The 17061-nt window shown below is 39.4% G+C and overlaps 1 protein-coding gene across 3 annotated transcripts in view; it reads left to right on the top strand.

The window, feature by feature from the left end:
- The window catches only part of cnsta (consortin, connexin sorting protein a), a 96084-nt gene that overhangs the window by 47276 nt on the left and 31747 nt on the right, over positions 1-17061 (top strand). For all 3 annotated transcript variants that reach the window (XM_043695435.1, XM_043695434.1, XM_043695433.1), the window contains 3 exons: positions 4785-4806; positions 9392-9434; positions 15659-16584. In XM_043695435.1, coding sequence (XP_043551370.1) covers positions 4785-4806; positions 9392-9434; positions 15659-16584 — 991 coding nt within the window. The remainder of the gene's footprint in view (positions 1-4784; positions 4807-9391; positions 9435-15658; positions 16585-17061) is intronic.

Here is a 17061-nt window from a genome sequence, read left to right on the forward strand (position 1 = left end):
CCCCGCCTTTACCTTCATACAAAGTTCCAAAAGATCCTTACACATCAGACAGAAATTTACCTGTACTTCCCACATGTCAAGCACTGTGTCCGTTGCTCCTAATGTAGCCTCTGGTACTTTGGTGAGACAGGACGTCAACTTGCAGAACGTTTCAGACAACATCTCTGGAACACATGCACTAAACAACCCCACTGCCCTGTGGCTGAACACTTTAATTCCCCCTCTGCCAAGGAAGTGCTAGTCCTGGGCCGCCTCCACTGCCAAATCCTAGCCACCTGACCCCTTGAGGAAGAATGTCTCATCTTCTGCCTTGCAACTCTCCAACCATGTGGGATCAATGTGGATTTCACCAGTTTCCTCATTTTCCCCATCCCAGAACTAAACTTCTAACTCTGAACTGCCCTCTCACCTGTCAATCCTTCCCACCTATCTGCTCCACACTCCTCTCTGACCTATCACCTTTACCCCAACCTTCATCTACCTATCGTATTCCCACCTACCTTCCCCATTTATCTCTCAGCCCCCTTTGGCCCCAAGCTTCAACCCTGATGAAGGGTTTATGAGAGAAAATAGAGTCAAGGTAGAAACAAATAAGTTCTGTTGGGCAGGAACAAGCTGAAACAATGGATGTGCATGGGCCATCTTGTTTGCGAGTGTGAACTAACCTTTGCAGTTCTGAAGATATCAATAACTGACATGTACTGTTTTTCCCACCTAAGCTTGTCCTTCAAATAATTATTCAAGCAATATGCAAAAGTAGGTAAAAAGAAATGTTCTCTTAATTGGAATATTGTGAGTGAGACCTTTTTTAATTTCGAGCTATTCTTGTGGTATCCATACTTTTGGGTCTCGTTAATAGAAAATTATTCTCTTCAGTTAGAGACTGTTTGCTGATTAGCCATAAAAATAGATGTGACCCAAATATTTAGTCATGACATCATTTGTGTTTTCATATTTGATTAGTAGGCTTTAAAAAGTTATGAACTAGACATTTGAGCAGCATGCAGCTTTCTCGGATTTGACCACTAATCACTCGTTTCATCAGCCAATAATTTGGATGTTATTATGTCGTTTAGGTTCACCTCCTTGCCCTTCTTCCATCTGCTGCATTTGCTTTTACAGGAAAGACAGGATGAGTCAGCGTGAGGTTTAGAAGCAATTTAGAGGAGGATAAAAATGGAATCAAAAACATACAAAAAGAAGCATGACTAGCAGGCTATAAAAAGAAGAACCGAAAACAGATGACCTAAATAAGAAAAATGCAGACAAAGGACAGTGAGAAAAATAGATTTAATTGAAATATAAATACATGAAGTAAAGAATGTTGAGTTGAAAGAAATATTTCCAAGCCACACATCCAAAGCTAGGCTAGACACATGCTTGAAGATTGGTTTTTACAAAATATAAGACAACAAGTTTGCCTTCTGTTTGGAGTTGTGAACTTGTGATACTTAGCATATGTTGGCTTGGAATTTGTGATTTGTAATGGTAGCAGCACTGGCAACATTCACTGTTACTTTGTGAAAATGAGAGCACTATCTTGCACCCATGCGCGTATAGTTTAACACTGACATTGAGGTTGTTTTCATTGATTGTGTTCCTCCACAAATTGTGCAGTTGAAATCCCCAAAGAGACAAATATGTAGAAACAAATGAAAACTTCCCACTTTGCTCCCTCCTGTCACTGTTCAAAACGGTATGCCATGCAAAATAGCTGAGAATAAATGGGTCTTTTTCCAAATGGCAGGCAGTGATCATTACTTAAATCCTAGCTATTCACAATATCTATTAATGATTCAGATGAAGGGATTATTTGTAACATATCCAAATTTGCAGATGACCTAAAGCTAGCTGGGTGAGTTGTGAGAAGGATGCAGAGATGTTTCATTGTGGTTTTAACAAGCTGAGTGAGTGGGCAAATTTATGGTCGACATGGTAAATGCGGATAAATGTAAGGTTATCTATTTTGGCAGTAAAAGCAAAAAGGTAGGTTATTATATGAATGTCTATGACTTTAGAAGGGAATTGTAACAATGCTCTGGTTTCCTTGTACACCAGTCACTGAAGAAGTACGCAGGTGCAGCAGGCAGTCAAGAAGGCAAATTCTATGTTGGCCTTTCATAGCAAGAGGATTTGAGTACAGGATGTCTTGCTGTACATATACAGGCCCTTGATGATATGATACCTGAAATATTGTGTACCATTTTGGTCTCCTGATCTGAGGAAGTTTGCTCTTGTTATAGAGGGAGTGCATCAAACATTCATAGAATCATTAGAATCCCTACAGTGTAGAAGCAACCCATCGAGTCCACACCAACTCTCCAAAGAGCATCCCATCCCCAACTCATCCAATCAATTTGGTAAAACTTAACTGTATCCCCTCTATAATAAATGCATCCTTCCTCAGACAGGGTGACCAAAACTGCATTCAAAACTTCAGCTATGGCCTCACCAGTGCCTGTTTACCAGATTGAAACCTGTGATAGCAGGAATATCGTCTGAGAAGAGTTGAATTGTTTAGGATTATATTAGCTGGAGTTGAGAAGAATGAGAGGGGGATTTTATAGAAACCTATAAAATCCTAACAACACTAGACAGGGTAAATGCAGAAAAGATGTTCTTGATAGTGGGCAAGTCCAAAACCTGGGGTCAAAGTCTATAAGGAAATGGTGTAAACAATTTAGGACCAAGATGAGAAATTTCTTCATTCAGTGAGTGGTGAGTGGAATTTGCTACGACAGAAAACAGTCAGGGTTAAAACACTGAATGATTTTGAAAAGGAGTTGATGTAGCACTGAGGGCTAAATGTACCAAAGGATAAGTGGGGGGAAATCGGACGTAGGCTATTGTGTTGGGTAATCATAATGAATGGTGCAGCAGGCTCAAAGGGCTGAATGATCTCCTATTTTCCATGTTTCTTTGTTTCAAATAGAATGATGCTTTCACATAGAGAGATGTCTTGCTAAAAATATATAAGGCACTCATCAGCCGTAGCTGCAGTACTGGTCCTCTTAGTTAAGAGAAGGTATACTGGCACTGTCGGCAGTTCAGATAAAGGTTGATCCCAGGTTTAGAGGGATTTTCATAAGAGGGCAGGCTGAGTAAGTGGGGCCTGTTCTCATTGGAGTTTCTAAGAATGAGTGGGGACCTTACTGAAGCATAAAGGATTTTCTTGGGGGCTTATCAGAGTGAGATGCAGAGAGTTTGTTTCCTCCTGTGGGAAAGATTTAGAGCAGAGGATGTAATCTCAGAATAAGGGGTTGTCTATTTAAGACTGAGATGGGGAGTTCTTTCTCTGGGAGTAGTGAATCTGTAGAATTCTTTACTGCAGCGGCTGGCTCATCAAGCTTATTCAACGCTGAGAAAAATTTTTAATCACAGAGGGAATCAAGGATTGTAGGGATAAGACTGGAAGGTGGAGATAACAATTATCAGGTCAGCCGTGATATCATTAAACAGCAGAGCAGATTCGAATAGCCTATTTCTGCACCTGCCTCTTAAAGTTTATATGGGTTTGCTATCAGCAGGAGATCATGATTACTACTCAGCAAACTTTCTGGCCCTGGAAACTTATTCTTATATTTGTGTTTTGTTACTTCTTTCCACTATGATTATTCCATAGTTTATTGCAAAAAACTTCTTTTATGATATTAAGACTTCTAATATGTACATGCCACACTCTAACATTTATATGCAAAAGACCATTGGGGCATGTTATCTGCTGGTTTCCTATATTATAACACTTCTAAGTGAGTACCCATCTCCTTTTTTCTGCTTAATGACATCACTGCTTCTCGAAACTTGAGATCGTTTTGAATTGGGACTACATTGGGTTGGGATATCTGGTCGGCATGGACGGATTGGACCGAAGGGTCTGTTTCCATGCTGTACATTTCTATGACTCTATGACTCTATCATGTTGTATAGCACTATAACCATGTTAAACAGGACAGACTTTGAACAGAGCTAGCAAATCTACTGGGTATCCATGATGCACTGTGGGCTTTTGACAGGGGCAAAATTGTTCCTGAACACAATCTGCAACCTCATGGCCTGGTCACCCCACCCCCCCCCCCCCCCCACCCCCCCAACCCCTGCCAGAACCAACACCACTTACCAGCTCCTGGCAGGCCCAATTTCTGGGGTTGGAAACATTGCATCACTCACTGCTCCCCCCCCACCTTCCTCCTTGTCACTTGGTATCCCCAGCCTCCCAGCTAGATCCCTAACCTGGCATCTTTGCCCCTACTCTCCTAGCAACTCAATGTTACATTCACTTTATAGATATTTTTTATCAACCTGTTCTGATCTGTAATTGTCACTCCTCTGGAGCAGATGGAACTTGAACTGAAAACTTCTAGCTTAGTGGTAGGGACACTACCGTTATGCAAAAAAAAGAGTCCGTGAAGTCAAATTTCACCATTTGTCATGGCGATTCAAACCCATTTCCCAAGAACCTGGGTTTCTAGATGACCCGACCAGTGCTGCTATCATTCAACTCCACTCTCCCTTGAATCTGTTCCGACAAACACTGTCATCTTATAATACCAATTGATCTGTCTATGGTGTAGTATGTTAATTTAAATGCTTATTAAGTTGCTTAATAACAACAAATATGTTGCTGCAGTGACCTGTACTATTATATTGGTATGTGCCTCCAGCATTTTGAAAATTAATGCTACTCAGCCAGTATTGAAGTCCAAATTCCTGGCTTAACTTACATTTTGATTTAGTCAAATTTTTTGTGAAAATCAATATTTATGGAATTTTCCTTGTTCTTCCAGACCAAATATATCCGAAGACAAGGTAAGAATTTTAACTTATATTTCAAAATAAAAAGGTAGTACAAGGTGTGTAGTGTTTGAGGAGGGTGTGTCGAAGGCAGGAAACACAATGCAGAATGGAGCAGCCACTGAGAATAGAAAACTTCGAAGTAGGCTTGTGTCAAAAAAGTGGAGGGTGCGTGCCCCTACACAGCAATCATTTACAGATTATTTTGAATGTTTGATTATTTTACCAACATTATGTTCAGATGAGTTCTAAATTTCAAATTAAGTATAAGTTTTTAGTTAATTTTTGTTTGTTTGAGATGAACTGAACTCCTTTGAAAGGATGTGTTAAAACTTATACACATTCCACTGTAATGCTTTCCTTGAAGACAGTAGAAACTTGAAACCTAGATCAGTGAAGTCTTCCATTGAGATCTGTTAAATTAAAAGCCAATTACTGTTAGGTATTGACTATTGAAAATAACATGCTGCAGTTTTTTTGAACTTCTGAATAAAATTTTAATTTCCTTGTCCTCAGTAACAAATATCTATTACCTTCCCCATCTTTCACTTTGTGATTTCCATAGTCTTATATCTTCGTACTACCACCTCTGCTAATCCTACCCCAACTTTCATAGCTACACTGAAACTCTTCAGTTATGTTTTGGCTTGTTTTTTTCCACGCTTGCTTCCTTATCCTTCTCATTCTGAGCTTCTTTTGTTCACTCCCTGTAAAGTGCTTTGAGTCATTTCGTTGCATGTAAAGGGTTCTGCAGGAATTACAGTAGGAGAGACATTCATGTTATATAATGCAGTACAATCCATTCAGTGAACACTGGGCCAAATTTTAACAAATCTCTAGGGTTTGATCTAAATCCAGTTCAGATTTATTCATTATTGATTCCTAGTTTTAGTTAATTTGGAACAAATTGAAACGTTTGTAGGGTCTTAACTATCTCACAAACCATTCTTTTTTATGTGTTGATTCTACTTTTCATGGGAGATTTCATTAGACTGGAGAATATTGAATATCAAGGTGGCCAGAAAGTAGGGAATTTTGGACCGATGAGCTTAACACCTGTCATGGGAAAATGTTACAAGCTAACACTAAAGATATTATAGCAGGCCACCTTGGAAAACTGTGAATACTTAGTTAGAATCTGCTTGGTTGTGTGAAAGGGAAATGTTTAACCAACTCATTGGAGTTCTTTGAAGAATAATATCGACTGTGTATAAAAGGGAACTGGTAGATCTACTGTTTGGATATTCATAAGGCATTTGGTAAGAAGCTCTTTCAAAGGTTATTATGGAAGCTAGAAGCTGATGGTCTTTCAGGTAACATAGTGGATTAGATAAAAGTTAATGAAAAGGAAACAAAGGCATAAACAGTCATTTATTAGTTGGCAAGATGTAACTAATGCTGTTCCATAGGGACCAGTGCTGGGACCTCAACTGTTCACAATTTATATAAATGACTTTGATGAAGGGAGTAAAGGTATGGTTACTAGATTTGTAGGTGACAAAGATAAGTAGGTAAGATAAGTTAATAGTGAAGAAGGTCAAAAGACTCTTTCCAGTGGGATATGGACAGGTTAAGTGAGTTAACTGGGAAAAGATCTGGCACATAGAGTATCATGTGGGAAAATGTGAAATTGTCCATTTTGTCCGGACAATAAAGTATGCTGTCTCAGTGTTGAGAGATTGCAGAGCTTGGAGAGAGAAATCTGGATGACCTAGTACATGAGTCCCAAAAAGGTTAGTTTACCAGGACAGCAAGTAACTCAACGTCAATTAAATATTGGAATTCACTGCAAGGGAAATTGAATACAATGTGGGAGTTTTTAGTTGATGTTGAAATCACATCTGGAGTATTGTATAGAGCATTGCTTTCTTTATTTAAAGAAAGATGTACATATGTTGGAAACAGTTTAAAGAAGGTTAACTGACTAATACCTGGAATGAGGGTTGTGGAGAGTGGTGTTAGGTATTGCCTGATGAAATAAGGTAAGTCTTGCATCCAATACAGTTGGTGTAAGAAGTGACTTGGTTGAGTGATTAAAACCTGTCCGATCCTGAAGAGTGTTGAAAGGATGGATATGGAAAAGGATGTCTCCTCTAGTGGTAGAATCCAGAACTTGGAGCCACAATTTAAAAATAAGAGGTCGCCATTTAAAACAGATGTGGAGAAAGTTTTTTCTCAGTTTTGAATCTTTGAAGCTCTCTTCCTCAAAAAGTAGTGTTTGTATGTCATTATTAAATCTATAATGTAGCTCTAATGTTAATATAAATTGCTGTATCCAGTCTGGATGTTGGAAGTTTAAGTATTCTGAATTAGAACATAGAACAATACAGCATAGTACAGGCCCTTCGGTCCTTGATGTTCTACCGGCCTTTTATCCTACTCTAAGATCGGATTAACCAACATACCCTTTATTGTACTGTCTTCCATGTATCCATCCAAATGTTCCTAATGTGTCTAATTCTACTACCACTGCTGGCAGTGCAATCCATGCACCCACCACTCTGAGTAAAGAACCTACCTCTGATATCTTTTCTACACCTTCCTCCAATCCCCTTAAAATTATGTCCCCTCACGATGGACATTTCCACCAAAGGAGAAAGTCCCTTGCTATCCACTCAATCTATGCCTCTCATTATCTTGTACACTTCAATCAAGTCACGTCTCATCCTTCTTCACTGCAATGAGAAAAGGCTTAGCTCCCTCAACCTTTCTTCATAAGACATGCCCTTCATTCCAGGCAGCATCCTGGTAAATCTCCTCTGCACCTTCTCTAAAGCTTCCTCATCTTTCCTATAATGAGGCAACCAGAACTGAACACAATATTCTAAGTGTGGTCTAACCAGGGCTCTGGAGAGCTGCAGCATAACCTCTTAAACTCAATCCCCCTTCCAAGGAAAGCCAACACCATACACCTTCTTAACAACCCTAGCAAATTGGGTGACAACTTTGAAGGATATATGGACGTGGACCCTAAGATCCACACTGCGAAGAGACCTGCCTTTAACCCTGTAATCTGCATTCAAGTTCAACCTTCCAAATGAATCACTTCACACTTTTCCAGCTTGAAACCATCTGCCACTTATCAGCCTAGTTCTGCATCCTGTCAATGTCCTGTTGCAAACTACAACAGCCCTCCATCTGTGTGAATTGTTGAGAGTTGTACTCCATTGGTAAAATATGTTGCATGGATTATCCACCACTCCTCCAATCTTAGTGTCTTTGGCAAACTTACTAATACACCCTTCCACTCCTCATCCAAGTCATTTCTTAAAATCACAAATAGCAGAGGTCCCAGAACAGATTCCTATGGAATACCACTGGTCACCAAGCTCCAGGCTGAATACTTTCCATCTACCACTACCCTCTGTCTTCAATGGGCCAGTCAATTCTGTATCCACATGGTCAAATTTTTATCCCATGCCTCCTTAGTTTCTACCATGGGGAACCTTACCAAACACCGTGCTAAAATCCATGTATGCCACATCCACCGCTGTACCTTCATCAACACGTTTTGTCGCATCCTCAAAGAATTCAATAAGGTTTGTGAGACATGTCCTGCCCCTCACAAAGCCATGCTGACTATCTCTAACCAAACTATGGTTTTTCAAGTAATCATATATCCTGTCTCTCAGAATCCTCTCCAATACTTTGCCCACCACAGACATAAGACTGATTGATCTGTAATTCCCAGGATTCCCTATTCTCTTCCTTGAACAAGGGAATAACATTTGCCACTGCCCAATTATCTTGCTCCACTCTAGTGGACAGTGAAGATGCAAAGATCATCACCAAATATTCTGCAATCTCTTCCCTCGCTTCCTGTAGTAACTTAGGGTATATCGGTCTGACTCAGGGGACTTATCTATCCTTATGTTTTTCAAAGTATTCAGCACATCCTCCTTAACATCAACCTGTTCTAGCATATCTGTCTGTTTTATGTTGTCCTCAAACGTCAAGGTCTCTCTGAGTAGTGAAAACTGAAGCAAAGTATTAATTAAGGACTTCCCCTACCTCCTCTGATTCTAGGCACAAGTTCTCTCCACTATCCCTGATCGGTCCTGTCCTCACTGTGGCCATTCTCATGTTCCATCCAATTGTTGAATGCATTTGAAAACTGGATCAGGAATGGGTTGTCCAGCTCTTCAAGCCTGTCCTCTTGGTGAAGTCTGACACAGCTGAACTCTGTTATCTCACTATTGTTCCATTTTTCTTGATGGCTTTTCCCAACAAAAATCAACCTAAGTCTTCAAATTTTCATCGATTGAGCAATTAATGTATTTGGCAGTACCCAGGAATATAATGCACTGTAATGAAGCTAAGCATTTTGATGCCTTTAATTGATTGTGTTTTAGGGAAAAAGGTTCAAGGAAAAGACTGCATATCCAAATGCTGACTTTTCATTTGCTTGGTTAGCATATACTCCTAAATGTGTGTCAAGCTTCAGTAAAGGCCCCAAAAACATTTGAAGGTTTGCTTTGTAGAATAGCTGATGTACTGACAAATCAATATCATTTCTGATATAAACTGAAGAATTCTTTCATGTTTCAGATTTCTGTGTAAACAGCACGTTTCCACAAATGAGTATTATTTTCCCTTCTAGGGAGAAGATGCTTACAGGAAAGATACTGTGGAATGCAACTCACGTAAGTGTGGAATGATTGGAACTGTTGATTTATGCTCAAATTATCTTTGTGGGTTATAGCTAAGATTATGCAAGTGCACCTTTTGTTATTGAATATAGGCAGTAATCAAAGTGTGTTAATTGCACTTATTTTTCAATGTTCACTGTGTGAATTGTTGAGAGTTGTACTCCATTGGTAAAATATGTTGCATGGATTTTAATAGGTACTGATGGACATGTAGAAGTTAAAATATTTTGTAATTAAGGACAGGCAGTTCCATTGACTCGAGTTTAATCTATTTATAATTTCTTCCTGTGGTCCAGGCTCCCATGGACAGCAACATTGTAAACTATCAATTATATACTTAAACAAAAACTAAGGTTTTGAGCAGAGAATTTGTTAATGGTATTTTTTAACATGTAAAAGTTAAGAAAAATATTTTTTGTGCTGTTAATGAGCTATTTTCACTTTGTCTGAGATTTGCTGATGGGCAAGATAACCTTAGTAAACTAAGTTACTTTCATTGGAAAATTAAATATTGAATTTGATCATTTCAATCTGAGCAAGTATATTCATCCCCATTTGTGTGCAACAATAGAAACATTTTTGGCTTCTAGCTGCTGTGTTTCTTTTCAATCCAAGCAGACTGAAAACTGCCTGTGATATTTGGTGATACTGTAGGATAGCCTCTAACCTGATTTTTGCGATAGCCTTCTTTGCATTCTTCCCCATGGGAACATGAATCACAAGCATCTTCTACCTCGGTAGAAAGATAATTAGTTATTCTTGGTGAATCTTGGAACTAAGTGGATGTTTTAAAGCACAAATATTTACAATTAGATATTCCGAAAGCTTTGCTGGGATTCTGGAGTGTTCCTCCAGTGTTCCTACACCGGCTGCTGCCGTTGCTTTCAAATGTAAATACCTTGTATCACCTTCCTGAAAGAACTATCTGATTCTTCCTTGATGTCTAACAATCACTTTGGCTTTGTGTCAGACAGACCTCAGAACAGGCCACATAACCCTTTTTATTTCATCTTGAAATGGTATTTTGGGACTTTCTTTATAACTATAAACTCTCATAATTTGTTAGTGTAGGGATCATCAAATTGCTCTTCCATTGCAAGACATAGGTGTTTAAAGATGCTGCTTATGTGGCTGGTGCAAGAATTCCAAAACACAGACTGACAACTTTCAAGACTTGGATTATGGTTTTTTGCATTATCATAGGATGATAGAATCCCTACAGTGTGGAAACAGGCCCTTCAACCCAACAAGGCCACACCAACCCTCCAAAGAGTAACCCACCCAGATGCATTCCTCTTTCCTATTATCCTCTATTTACCCCTGACTAATCAACCTAACCTACACATCCATGAACACAATGGGCAATTTAGCATGGCCAAGTCACCTAACCCTACATATTTGAATTGTGGGAGGAAACCAGAGCACCCGAAGGAAACCCATGCAGACGCTGGGCAAATGTGCAAACTCCACACAGACAGTCTCCCTAGGTTGGAATTGAACCGAAGTCCCTGGAGCTGGGAGGCACCAGTGCTAACCACTGAGCCAGCATGCTGCCCATTATAAGAAGCCATTGCAGCATTTACACCTTGAAATGGGCGACTTTGATAACTTCTGCTATCACATTCTGTTATCTAAATATAATGGAAAGATTAGTAGAAATATTTCACACAATAGAGAATGGAAGAGCTGGGAATAGGACCTTAATGAAATAGAGGGGAGGAGAAGGACTTTGAGCCTAACATTGTGGTGTTGCATTAGGTCATGGCTTTTTTTTAAAATGGTCTACTGTCTCATGGAATATGGGAGTCACTAGTCAGCATTTATTGCCCATCCTAACTGCTTTTGAGAAGGTGGTGATGAGATGCCGCCTTGAATCATTGTAGTCCATCAACTGTAGGCAGACCCACAGTGCTGTCAGAGAATCCAATGGTTTTGACCCAGTGACTGTGAAGGATTGGCAAGACACTTCAAAGGCAGGATGGTGAGTCACTTGGAGGGGAGCTTGCACACGGTGGTGTGCCGGCAAATGGTGGTCCGCCCATGTATTTACTTCCCTTGTCTTTCTGTATGGCAATAATTATGGGTTGGGAAGGTGCAGTCTCGGGAACTTTGGTGTATTTTTGCAGTGCATTTTGTAGATGGTACACACTGCCACGACTGAGTGTCAGTGATGGAAGGACTGGATGTTTGTGGATGTGGTACAGTTCAAGCAGGCTGCTTTGGCTTGGATGATGTCAGGCTTCTTGAGTGTTGCTGCACCAGCACACTCATTCAGGCAAGTGGAGCGTATTCCACCACACTCCTGATTTGTGCCTTGTAATTGGATAGGCTTTGGGAGTCAGGAGATGAGTTACTCACTTCAGTATTCCTAGTTTTGGACCTGCTCTGGTCAATGTATTTGCAAAGCTGTTCCATTCAGTTTCTGCTCAGTGGATGTTGATTGTGGATGATTCAGTGTTGGTAACACAATTGAAAGCCAAGAGTTGAGCGTTAGTGTCTATTTTTCGAGATCATTGCATAACAATTGTATATTGTTGGTCTCCTTTTAAACAAGGTGTCATAAAAATAAGGAAATATTATTATAGTTTATTTTCTAGAATTTAGCCCTCTTTAATTTGCACATAAATTTTCAGATCTTTCATTACTCTCAGTTTTGCTTCAATTGAGATGTCTGGCTTATTTGCTGTTGGTCTCCAAACCACATGTGGCCAGTTGTATCCACTTAGTTGTGACCACCTAACTTCTAACGACATGAACAAAATTTAGAAGTACTGACTGAAACTTGAAGACATTTTATAATAAAAGCTCCCTATTCAGTTCAGTTATTTTGATTCCAACATTCTTAGATACTATAAAACATTTACCATTGGGTATCATAGAATCCCGACAGTGTGGAAGCAAGCCACTCAGCCCATTGCATCCACTCTGACCCTCTGAAGAGCATCCCACCCAGACCCATTCTTCTGCTCCCTCCCTGTAACCCTGCATTTCCCATGGCTAATCCACCTAACCTGCACATCTTTGGACTGTGGGAAGAAACCGGAGCAAACCCATGCAGACAGTGGGAGAATATCTGTGTAGTTTTCACAGTTGCCCAAGGCTGGAATTGAACCTGGATCCCTGGCGTCATGAGGCAACAGTGCTGTACACTGAGCCATTGTGCTGCCCCTTTTTGTTTTGCTCTTTTTACAGATTAGCTCATTTGAACAATCTCGTAGCAGTGACACATTTGTGAGTAGCCTGTCTATGTGAGGTTACTTTCTCTTATGGGATTAGAGAGAAGTAGGAATCGACATTGCAGCCCCTTGAGCCTGATCTGCCATTCAGTATCATGGTTGATTATCTACCTCAATGCCGTTTTCCTATGTTATCCCTGTATTCCTTGATGTCATTAGTATTTGGTAAACATTTATATCCCAGCTGATGGAAAAATTGGACATTTCAGATCAGAGTGAAGCCTGGCTTGAGAGATGAGAAGTTTTAGTTTTTTTTACAGTTGTTTACTGTGGTGGTTAATCGTTGAAATATTTACACAAGGCTGCCATGTTCTTAAACACAAAATCATGAGTTCCTTATACATTTTTTAAAAGCCATATATGTAATGTAGCTTACAAAGTAGCCAAAACAAAGTTTCAATCTGTTTCCCAGCAAAACCATTCACAGATATTCAGTCCCAGCGAAATATCACTCCTATCCCCTGTTTCCAGTTTTCCTCCTTGGACTGCTTTAGCAATTTCACAATTTTCTAGTCTGATAACATAAACATCTTTTTAGTTGTGACAGCTTGCTCATAGCTTAGAATTTCACAAACTAAAACCCATCTGCTCAAATGAAAACTGTTTTCCTGAACTGAAGACTGACTTCTGCTAGGAGAAAATTTCTCTTCTGACTGGAGGCCTGTGACAGTGGAGTGCCTCGGGTCCGTGCTGGGCCCATTGCTATTTGTGATCTATATCAATGATTTGGATGAGAATGTACAAGGCATTAGTGAGTTTGCAGATGACACTAAAATAGGTGGCATAGTGGACAGTCAGGAAGGTTATCAGAGATGCAACAGGACCTTGAACAGCTGGGAAAGTGAGCTGACAATTGACAAATGGAGTTTAATATAGATAAGTGTGAGGGCTTGCATTTTAGAAAGTCAGGTCGGGATAGGAGTTTCATAGTGAGTGGTAGGGCCTTAAGGAGTGAAGTGAAACAGAGGGACCTTGGAGTTCAGATGTATAGTTCTCGGAAAGTGGAGTCTCAGGTAGACAGGAAGAAGGCTTTTGGTACCTTGGCCTTCATCAGTCAGGGCATTGAATACAGAAGTTGGGAAGTTATGTTGCAATTGTACAGGATGTTGGTGAGGCCGAACTTGGAGTATTGTGTTCAATTTTGGTCACCTTGCTCTAGGACGTATGTTATTAAACTGGAAAGAGTGCAGAAGAAATTTACAAGGATGTTGCTAAGACGCAAGCATCTGAATTATAGGGAGAGATTGGACAAGCTTGGACCTTTTTCTTTCGAGCGAAGGACACTGATTGGGAATCTTGTGGAAGTGTATAAGATCATGAGCGATACGGATAGAGTGAGTGCACTCAGTTTTTTTCCCAGGACTGAGGAATAGAGGATAGAGGGGATCAAGTTGAAGGTTCAGGGGAAAAGTATAAAAGGGAACCTTAAGAGTCACCTTTTTTTTTACACAGTGTGGTATGCATATGGAATGAGCTGATAGCAGAAGTGGTTGAGGAGGATACATTCCAAATATTTAAAAGATATTAGGACAAATGCACACAACCTTTTACTGCAACTTTTTGACAGGTTCCACCCCTACCCTCTACAGGACAATGTTGGAGAGATTTAGGGAAGAGAGGTTTAGGGTACACCCCTGTGTAGTACTCCAGGGAAAGTGTCGGGGGCGAGAGAGAGGGCTGGAGGTCAGTCATTTGGAGACGGTGCCTGGACTGTCCAGGACTGTTCTCGGCAGCATTTCACTGAGGCGAGTTCATTTTTAATCATTGTACCTGTAAACAAAAAATGCGATCAGGGTTGAAACAGCTCTTTGACGTAATGTTTCTATCGGGATCTTGAGATCCCCTTTCGATAATACGAAATTCGAATAATCGATATTCGGATAATCTAGCTTCCTGTGTATTTGTGCAACTTCCAAATGACTTTGACCTCTTTTAAAAAGAAAAGTTACCTTCACAGAACTGAAACCAAAGCCCATCTGCTTACTATTTTTAAATTTCAAATGTGTTATATCCTTTATCATACTACTGATCTCTACTTTCAAATTAATTCTGTCCAAGCTGGGATTCCACAAACATGTCATCTTTTAGCCACATTTTGTGATTTAGTGTTGTCAGGCTTCAGACCAAAATTAGAAGTAATTCTAAAATCTCACGAAATTATAATCATTTTTTAAAATTCAGTCATTTTTCCATACTGCCAAATCATGTATCCTGAATCTTGCATAAAGAAGCCTGTTTATTATGTGCCATATTTCCAGGTTTACCAAAGTGTTCAATTGCATGAGTTAGTATTGTGATAATTTAGATACAGCACATGTTAAATATATATTGTAATTTGATGCTGGTAAATTAGCACCTAAAAAAAATCAATGAATTGTATGTTAATGACATTTGCTTGATCTCAGGAGACAGAGACAAAGTGCAATCTGATTAGTTGTATTCTTTTAAGAAATATGAGAAATTATTTAGCTCTGTGGCCTCCTTTATTTCAGGATGATTCATTAGAATTTATTTTTCCATTTGAATGTCCTACATATTACTTTAGTATTTAAAATTTTGAACGTTAACTACTAGTTCATGCTAAGTGTTGAGCCTCTTTTTGACACTAAGTGCTGATCTTGCAATTCGAGCTGAACAGAGCACTGAAATTATTCCATTCAAGACTCATAAAGTACAGTAACATTTATTTTTCATCCAATTCATCGTGTTTTTGGTGAGTCTGGTGAATAGGTAATTATCACTAAGTGTATATCAATCGTGATGATCATGTGACTATCTTCCCCCAATCCTGAATGGATAATGTATGAAAATCCATTAAAATTTAACATTGCTTATGCCTGCTTACTGAGTGGAACAGAGCCAGGGTTGGCAGATGGGATTTCACTCAGCAATCCAAAGTCGAAGCATATCAATTTTTAAAGGGCTCTGCAGCAAATATCTTAAATTGTTCATGAAAACCGTATTCCTCTCCTCTGTTATTAGGTTTTACAGACCAGCCTATAACTACATCAAGAGAGCAAAGTGCAGAATGTGAAGATGCATCATTGGAATTCGTGAAGGACAGGAAAAAAGATTGTCTTGTATCTGTACAGATTGCATTAGCTGTGGATAAAAGCACTGAGAGAGTCTCTGCAATGTATTATGCTGAATCATCGCTGGACGAACAAGTGGAAGCAGACAGAGCAAAGGGCATGATGCACTTTGATATTGAGACAGAACATTTGTTCTCTGCAAACACTGAAATGGATAAAAGCTGCTTTCAGTCACATGCTACTATGCCTTGCAAGGACATAGTAACTGGTGCACAACAAATCGATTCAGAGGGTTTCTCAGAAGCAGGAGTTGTTATACATGCTGGTCCATTATTCCATGCAGAGGAAACTGAAAACCTACATGGTGATTTGAAACTTGCTGGCAAAACTACTGAGGAAAATGTGCAAACACAGTTGTTGGAATGTAATAAACCTATCAAATTCATTACAGATGGCCTGGCTGTGTCCAAACAAAGTAATCATGTATTTCAAGAACATGTTGAAAGTGATTCCAATGATTGTGTAAATAAGGAAACTATGTCCGGTAATTCAGAAGAAAGTATGAGGATAGACGACCAAGCAACAAAGCAAAGCCAGACTGATGTTTTGAATGAAATAAATGAATATGAACAAATCTCAGAAAAAGTAGCCTCAAAAGCAGAGGAGGAAATTCAGTGCAGTGCGGCACTTAATGAGAATCGGATGTCATACGAAGGTTCAGAGAAATGGGGGGAGGATGAGTATGTTGAAGCATTCTGCAACTCTGTACGGGGCATTGTCTCACCTGGTCAGAAAAATGATACTGATGAGTTATTGCAATTGAATGACAGTTCACTTTCTTTGGATGAACTTGCTAAAAGGATACAGATAGAAGAGGTAACCCTTAATTTGAATTTTATTTTTGAGCACTTTATGGTAATGACGTTGTTTTCATAGTTTGTATTCAAATGCGGTCAAAATACAAATGAAGCGCATTTTCAAACTATCTTTTGTTAATATGCAGGTGAAACAAATGCTGTTCAGTTCTGTTTGTAATTTAAATCTGGTTACTTTGCTTTATACAACAAATCTCCAGCAAAAAAAAATCCATAGGGGTTTTACAAATATACTAAGGACAAAAGGGTAACTCTGGAGAAAATAGAGCCCCTCAAAGATCAGCAAGGCAGCCTTTGTGTGGAGCCACAGAAAATGGAGGAGATACTAAATGAATATTTTGCATCAGTATTTACTGTGGAAAAAGATATGGAAGATATAGACTGTAGGGAAATAGATGGTGACATCTTACAAAATGTCCAGATTACAGAGGAGGAAGTGCTGGATGGCTTGAAACGGTTAAAGGTGGATAAATCCCCA

The sequence above is a fragment of the Chiloscyllium plagiosum genome, chromosome 9, assembly GCF_004010195.1.
Source record: "Chiloscyllium plagiosum isolate BGI_BamShark_2017 chromosome 9, ASM401019v2, whole genome shotgun sequence".
Classification (NCBI taxonomy): Eukaryota; Metazoa; Chordata; class Chondrichthyes; order Orectolobiformes; family Hemiscylliidae; genus Chiloscyllium; species Chiloscyllium plagiosum.